At 51.5% G+C, this 8,571-nt stretch overlaps 1 protein-coding gene across 1 annotated transcript; it reads right to left on the reverse strand.

Moving 5' to 3' along the window:
• Positions 1-939: 939 nt before the first annotated feature.
• Positions 940-2,901, reverse strand: KLHL34 (kelch like family member 34; the record flags this gene model as incomplete). The annotated part of the gene is made up of 1 exon (XM_079766011.1): positions 940-2,901. The coding sequence occupies one exon, from the start codon at positions 2,899-2,901 to the stop codon at positions 940-942; it is 1,962 nt and encodes a 653-aa protein (XP_079622137.1).
• Positions 2,902-8,571: the final 5,670 nt, after the last annotated feature.

Genomic DNA, 8,571 nt, shown 5'->3' on the forward strand with positions numbered 1-8,571 from the left:
CTGGTTCCCCATTTCCTTGACGCAAACTGGGACATTTCACCTACTCCTCTTTCTTTCTCGGTGAGTCTTTGGGGAAATTAGGGGGAGGGGGGGCGCACAAAAATAAGTTGTATTTTTAAATTATAACCTACAGCATGTCTTCAGAATGAACATTTAAAAAGGATGAAAAAAATAAAGTTTTGTTTTTGTTAGCTGTTCCACTTAACCAAGGAGTCTGATTATTATGGCTAACTGTTGCTGAAATAAAACTTAAAAGCAATGAACTGCCTACATTCAGCACAAAAGCAGACAAGGGGTAAGTAAGGATGAAAGACAGAAAAAAAGCAAGCCAGGTTGTTTTTATAAAAAAATAAATAAAAGGTGCTTTCTTAGAGATCATTTGTCCCTGTCAGTTCCATGTTTATATTAAACTAGAGCAGAACCAGGGTTCTAGACCATAAAATCCTATTTCTCCTTATTTAACCAAGGCACTTTCCCTTCACTATTTATTCAGATAATGCCATTTTCTTGGACTATTTATTACAGCCTTTATAATTAATGATTTTCTGGGTCTTGCGTATACCTTCTTATAGTACCCTTTTTTGGCAATTTCTTAGGCACAAATGTAATCACTAGTTAGCACCTAGGAAAACACTTAACTATGAGAAGAAAAATAGGGTCATATTTTATTTTTTGAAAACCCATCCCGGGCCCAGCATCATGAGAATTTCTAGAAATCACTAGCTCACTGAAGCTGATTCACATGTCCTTCATTTTGACCTCGCCTGTGGCCCCTTCTCAGCTTAAAGGGAAATGTTCCTCTTTGGCCAAACCCTCATTTGCCTCCTGAACCTTCAGAAGCCACTCCGTGCCCAGAGTCCCATCCTTAGGAAAAGCCCACTCGTTTGCTCAGTAAACCTGCTCAGACACAACTTCCTCCTCCTTGGATCTGAGACGGCACTAACCCCTTAAGCCCAACACTAAGTCCGGAGCCTCTCCAGGCTCGCCCTCCCGCTCCTCGTCAGCACCCTCGGGAAGCTGCAGCACCGCGCACTGCAGGCCGCTCCAGGCCCAAGGCAGCGCGCAGTCGATGTCCTCCCAGCGGTCCAGGTCGAGGTCATAGCCCACCACGTTGCGGGTAGGCACCTGGCGCGAGTCCCGCCACTTGACGCCGCCCAGCAGCAGCGCCGTCTCCTCCACCACCGCCAGCCCGTAGCAGAAGCGGTCGTAGGGCAGCGGCCGCAGCCGAGTCCACTGGTCAGTGCCTGGGTCGTAGCGCTCAATCTCCGAGAAGGGCTCGTAGTGCCCCAGAAAGGCAAAGACCGCGCCCCGAAGTGCAGCCATGTGATGCCCAAAGCGGGCCGTGCCCATAGGCGCCCTCGGGCTCCAGGCCCGGTCCCCGGGACCCAGGGAGTACACATCCCTCAAACTGCTCGTGCCGCCCTCGCCCCTCCCTGCCTTGCCCCCGGAGATGTACACGATGCCGCGGTCCCCGACGGCCCCCGCGTGACCGTGCAGGGCCCGGGGCAGCGCCCCAGCCTCGGTCCAGCGGTCCCGGCGCAAGTCGTACATCTCCACCGAGGCCAGCGCCTCGCCGCCTGCGCCCAGGCCCCCGACGGCCAGCAGCCCCTCGCCCACGGCGCCGCACCAGAAGTGGGCCCGCGCTTCCCGCATAGCGGGCACCACCGTCCAAGCGTGGAAGCGCGGGTCGTAACGGTGCACTAGGGCCGTGACCTCCCGCGGGCCATCGGCCTGGGGAGAGGAGGCACCTCCGCCGGAAGGGCTCTCCCCGCCCAGGACGAACAGGAAGTTCCCAAGGGCGCACACGCTGTGCCCCAGGAGCGGCGCGGGGAGCTGCGTGAGGCTGCGCCAGCTGTGGTTGTACACATCGAAGGCCACCACGTCCTGGGTGAGCTCCCACTCCTCGTCCTCTGCCTCTGCCTCCTCCACCTGCTCTTCTTCCTCTTCCTCCTCCTCCTCCGGCTCCACTGCGGCGCCCCTACCCCTGGCTGCCCCTTGGGGGACCATGACCTCTTCAGTCACCGCCTCCCGCGCCCTGCGCCCCCCGACCAGTAAGATGCGGGTCTGCGGACTCCGGACGCTGGTCTGTTCGCCCTGCAAGAGTGGTTGGCGGGAGGGCGCCGTGTGGTAGTTGAGGGCCTGGATGATGAGGCCTTTGACTCGAGCGGGCAGCACGAGGCCGGAGCCCGAGTACACGGGCCGCAGCACGTCCACGGGGACCAGGCCGAAGCGGACGCGCTCCAGCAGCGCGGCGCAGTGGGCCAGGCGCTCGGCCGCGGGCTCCTGTTGCAGCCAGGCCAGCGCCAGGCCCAGCAGCCGGGCCTCCGGCACCCGCGCCAGGTCGGGGGCCCCCAGCACGGCCCTCAGCGAGCCGGGGTTGAGCTCCAGCAGACCCACGGGGCCCGCTCCCCGCGCCAGCAGCTGCCGCAGGTGGCGCACGATGTAGTGCTCGGCCGCGGCCAGCGTGTGCGCCAGGCCGAAACGCGCCGCCACGTTGGCGGCGAAGCAGCAGTTCTCCGGAGCCAGCAGGCGCTCCAAGTAGCGGCCGCACAGCCCCAGGGCCTCGGTGACCTGCAGGTAGCTGGCGGCCTCCAGCGTGTCCTCCACGGTGTCCAGGGACAGCGGCAGCCAGGCCGTGTAGATGAAGTCCAGTAGGCGCTGCAGGCCCGTGGCCGAGGGCACGTGCAGGTGAATCACGCGCGCCCGGGACTCCAGGGTGTGGCTCTTGAACAGGGCCCTGAAGTAGTCGCTGGAACACGCGAGGAGAGACCGGTGCACCGGGAACTCGCTGCCCTGGGCCTCCAAAGTCACGTCGCACAGGAAGCCCTCGGCGCGCAGGGCCTGGTAGCCGGTGAGCAGCGCGCCGCCGTGAGCTTTGCAGTAAGACAGGAAGTAACTCATGATGCCCGGGGTGGGGAGCGGCCGGCTGGGGGCTGGGGCATCCTGTGGCCCCACCGGCGAGCCTCAGGGCCCCATTGTTTCCCTGCTCAGCTTAAAAGCCGGGGGCTCCTTCATCCAGATTCCTGGATCTCCCCGTATCCCTCTCAGAGCCAACTCGGTCTGGATCGGCTTCCAGAAGCCCCTAGTGGTGGAGGGCACGGAGGTTGCCGGGAGGTGCAGGGTTTGGCTTCCGCGGCTTCCCAGGCTGCCAGTGCATTGCCTAGAGCCCCCACACCGGCCCAGTTTGGGGAGCCCACACCTGCGCGCCAGGGGCCGCAGTGGCCGCGCACCATCACCTGGAAGGGCTGAGCTGCGAGTGGACCTGCTCCCGAAGATACTGGATCTCCGACGGCTCAGATGCGCTGATGTCGCCCGCCTCGGGGCGTCCGGGAGTACGAGACGAGGGCTCTGACCTCCCGAGGGTGGATGAAGAGGACCGGTTCTGCGGACATCCGCGAGGGCAGGGGACAACTGGCTATGGGGCGGGGGGGGGGGGGTTGGGGGGGGAGCTTGTTCCGCGCAGAGGATCAAATCAAAGCCTAGGGGATTAGGGAGGGGGGGTGCGGGTCAGCGCGGCCAGTCGGAGGCGTGATTGGGTGCTGCTCATAACAGGCCGGTAGCTCACAGCGACAAGAATAGCGCGCGGCCTCGGCCTCCCCTGCGCGCCCCGCCCCGCGCCCGGGCTGTTGGACGCGAACCGAGAGTCGGGATACGGGAGGAAGCGGCCCGGGCCGGGAACCTGGCTCCCGCCACTCAGAGAGCCGCTGGTCTCCAGGGGTCCCTGAAACTCGGCTGGGGTTTGAGGAGAAGCGCTCACGGGAGAGGCTCGAGCCATCCAGGGTCCCTATGGGGAGGGGCGGCCCGCCGGGCCGGAGGAGTGTCCACCCCGCGGTGTCCCAGGAAGGAAGCCTCCGGCTCCCAAGTTTGTGCTTTAAGCCGGCGAGAGCGAGGATTAAGCGGCGACTTTGCGCGTTGACACCCTGGAGCCCCAAGGTGCTCAGAGGAGCCACTGGCGGGAATCTGGGCCCCCAGCTAGCGGCGCTAGGTAACACACCCTCACCTGGACTCCGCTTGCAAGGTTCTGACCTACTCGACGCTTTTCCCGCTGGTCTCACATTTTGCATTGGGGAATTTGCTCCCATCCCCCGCTTCCCTGCACGCTTCCTGTTCTTGGACCCTGCCCGGCCCATCCCTTGACAGAGTGGACAAGGAAATTGTAGCTGACTTGAGTATTCTGCCTTTGAATGACCACTTGCTTTAAGAAAATTATTCCTAAATAAATCCGTTTCTCTCCTAGATTTTCCAGGCTCTGATCTAATTACTGCCTGTGACATCTTCAATGCCATGACGAGATAATGGACAATAACGTTGCTAAGCTCAGTAGAGGCTGGAGTTTCCTAGCCTCCCCCCCCCTCCTCCATGAAGTTATTTTTATAGGATGCACCCAGCAGAGAAATGATGACTAAAACCACCCCAGTCTTGAGACATTAGGAAAACATTTCTCCCATCTCCTTCATTCTGCTCTTAAATAAGTAAATAATCACTGTAACTTTTCTTGGCCGGTTTGGAGGCTACTCTGTGTTTTTATTTCTTCTAGACTGAATTTTTCTATTTTGTAACGCAACCCCTCTGGCCATCTGTGAACCTTTTGAGGGTATTAACTTGCATTTCTAACAGTTGGGGTTCTATTTCATAGGGGGGAAAAAAACACAAGGACGGATAAAATTTTATCATTGTTTGCCTGGTATGCATTAGTACTTACAAGGTCTCTAATTAGAAATAATTCTGGAAGTGCATAAAAATATTAGTAAAAGTATTTTGCTTTCCTGTCAAATATGGAACTACTTTGTGACTTAAAAATATCCAAATTATAAAATGCAGGTAGGGGCTTAGGTTAAGGGCTTGCTTAAAATTTCAGAGGCTAAAAGTGCTCCAATTACTAATGTTAGAGCTAAGATGGGTTTATGGTTGATTTTTCCTTTTTAAGTACAAAAAGTCTTATTTCAAAAATAAAATACCAATATGATTCACTGTGCACAGATCTATCTAGATGGTGAAATTAAATGGCCTTTACTCAACCTAATAGAATTTTGCTAGAAAGAATATTTGAGATCCTTTAGCCAAACCCTCTCCCTTTACTCCACAATTTCTTGTTTTTCTTTTTAGACAAATGTGGCAAATGAGCCCCAGAGGGAGTACAGTTTGTCTGGGTGACTTGGATATTGAGTTCCGAAGTCTGGACCAGTATCTATTGCTCCCTCCCCACTACATTATGTGACCTCGTGTATGATAAAAATAGTGCAGCACAATTTATTTAAGCCAAATTTCAGAGTGATAAAGTTTAAATACAGCTATTTAAACAGCGTATTTTTAGCCCCAAATCAGAGCAGACCTGCCCATCAGCATGCATTCAGTTCGATCCAAAATGTCACATTGAGAATAAAATGCTGGGGGAAGACTTTAAACTCTTGACACCAACAGTCCAATTTTACATCCCAATTTTGTGTTCATTGCTGACCCAACATGCCACCTTAACATGTTTTGCCATTGAAGATATGATGAACTGTGTTAACTGAAGAAATTCTCCTATTGGATGTGTTTACAAGGTCTTGTTTAGAAAATTTCAATTCATCCAAGAATGTTCTTGTCATTTGAGTAATGTTTATGGAAAGTATAAATTCTTTCATTTCTGTGCAATATTAAGTATGTTAAATAACATTTCAGTGTGTGATTTTTTAGTTGTTGTGGTAGGTGTGTGTCTTAAGTTGGGCCCTCTAGAAGCAGACCATGCAGTCCAACCTGAACACATGGTGATGTGCAGATGTCACAGGATCTGATCATTATGTTGAAAATGATCTTTATGAGTTGCCCTCCCCCTTTAGACTATCAACCCCTTGAGGGCAGGGGTTGTTTCTTGGCCTTTGTATCTCCAGTCCCTCTCATGGTCTTTGGCATGACTAATGTTGAATTGAACAGAAATAGGGAATGGCAACATGGGTGAGAGGAATAAGGGGTTATTAAGAGGAACTTGATTGGGACATTTACTTCCTTCTCTCTGGTTCTCTTTCTTCCCTTCACACAGCTGGGGTTGAAGACACATCCTGGTAAGGCTGTGAACTAACATCCCTAGGAATCAGATGTGACTTTGGGGGGGGGCCTAACTTGGGAGTCTAGGTGGATTCAATTCTTCTGAAAAGGCCAAACCCCCTCATCCAGCCACCTTTACTACCTGGTGCTTCCCTGCAACTGGAATCCTTTACCTAAACCAGCCCCCCCGCAGTGGCTCTTGGCACCCAATCAGTCTCCAGGGGCCCCAAACGCCCCTCCATGCCTCAGTTTGTAGGGCTGGGCTTCTACTGAATGCCCAGCTACACACTCCAGTATGTCTGTTGGGACCCTGCAATTTGCCCTGAACCCCTCACCGCTTGTCGGGACTGTGACTTTCTGTCCATGATCCCTTCCATGTATCTGCACCTTCTGTGACAGAACCTAGAACCAAAGTCCTCCAAGCACCCGCTCCCTTCCCACATCAAGGTTGCACCGCTAGTTAGCCTTGGCATTCCACTTTCCCTGAATTGGCCCTACATAGCTAAACCTAAATGCCATAGTTCTCACCTCTAAAATAATTGTATGAATTGAAACAAATCAAAAACTACAAATGTCCATGTATAATATTAGTTGCAAATGTACTTGTTTTGGTAATAGCTTTATTGAGATATAATCCACATACCATGCAATTCACCCATTTAAAATATACAGTTCAGTGGTTCTTAGCATATTTAAAGAGTTGTGTAACCATCACCAGAGCATAATTTTGGGATATTATCATCACCTCAAAAAGAGACCTCATACCCTTTAACTGTCATTACAGCCCCCAACTGCTAAGCAACCATGAATCTACTTTCTTTCTCTATAGATTATGGATAGTTCATACAAATGGAATCATACAATACATGGTCTTTTTTGACTGACTTATTTGATTTAGCATAATGTTTTCAGGGTTCATCCATGTGGTAATGCACTTTTAAGGAAGAAAAAAATCTATCCTATATAATAAAAGCCTAATATGCTAAGTGTCTAACCATTCGACCAGTCAATATGACATGCACTGACCACCAGGGGGCAGCCGCTCCAGCCAGTAGGTTAGCTTGCTGCTGGGGTCTGGCCGATCAGGACTGGGTGAGACAGGCCAGACATGCCCTGGAGCGCTCCCACAGTCCCTCCCAGGCCCCGATAGTGCACCAGTAGGGTCCCTCAGCCTGGCCTGTGCCCTCTCACAATCCAGGACCCCTCAGGGGATATTGGAGAGCCAGTTTCGGCCCGATACCCTCAGGCCAGGCTGAGGGACCCCACTGGTGCATGAATCCATGCACCAGGCCTCTAGTATATAATAGCATTGGGGACCTTTTCTCAAAACCATAAAACTCTAAAATGTGCCTGTTTGATATTTAGGATACAGTTTTTGGCAGGTTAACTCTATCATCTATCATTATTGGCTCCTTTATGCTTCCTTTCAACACATGGCTTCTGGTAACCTCCATGGAGAGCCTGCTATTAGAAATTGACTCATTAACTAAGTTAATTGTAAAAATATGATTACAAACAATAACAGATATGCATTAGAAAACAAGTTTCATGTTATCTTTGCCCTCTTCCAAGACCTTTTTTTGCATGTATGTGAAATGTATGTTTGTGACATGCAATTCAAGCAAAAGGGTTTCAAGGCGAGTGTGTGTGTGTGTGTGTGTGTGCGTGTGCGTGTGTGTGTTTTTAATCATGAGTGATTTTGACATTCTGGCACAGGTGATGGCTTAAAGAGCAGTGTGGCGAGTGAGGAAGGACTAGGCTTTGGGGTCAGACAGACCTGGGCTCCAATTTCAGATCTGCCTCAGGTGACTTTAAGTAAGTGACTTAAATCCTGTGTGTCATTTTATTATTTTTACAAGGAGGATACTGACTCTACATTCATACCACTCTTAAAATTAGATTATATATACATGACTGCTCTTGGCACAGGTACACAAAACAGGTGTCTTTTTCCTTCTTCTACCTCCTTCGGCTAAAACCTTCTGAACACTCATAGCACCAAGCATCCAGGAAATGTAATAGAGCAGTGGTCCTCAGTGGTCCCTTGCAGTATCATCTGGGAATCTCTTAGGAATTATAAGTTCTTTGTCCCACTTCAAACCTACCTCATCAGAAACTGAGCATAGAGCCCAGTGATTTGCTTTAACTAGCCCTCCTGGTGGTTCTGATGCACTCAAAAGTGTGACAGAGGATTGTTAGTAATTTCTGCTATATCCTGAATTCGCCATTCTCAGTAATGACTTGGTATGGGTGTGCTGTCAATATTTCCCCCAAAAAAGAGGAAGCCCACTAGCCCTGAAAGATCAGAGGTCAAAGACTTCGATAGGAAAAGTTAGTGGCCTCTGCCCCATGTCACATGACTGGTCACATTAACAAAAATATCCCCACAAGAGGGTGTTATTAACAGCAGGTCACTGAAGCTGATGACTTGGTAACCAACACATTTTTCCGAACAGCATTTGATTGAATATTCAGATCAGAATATTTCCAGTTGCAGCCCCAATTTTCTGTCTGGATGCCACATTTTAAGAGGCTCTTGAATAA

This window comes from Cnephaeus nilssonii (assembly GCF_951640355.1).
Source record: "Cnephaeus nilssonii genome assembly, chromosome: X".
Classification (NCBI taxonomy): domain Eukaryota; kingdom Metazoa; phylum Chordata; class Mammalia; order Chiroptera; family Vespertilionidae; genus Cnephaeus; species Cnephaeus nilssonii.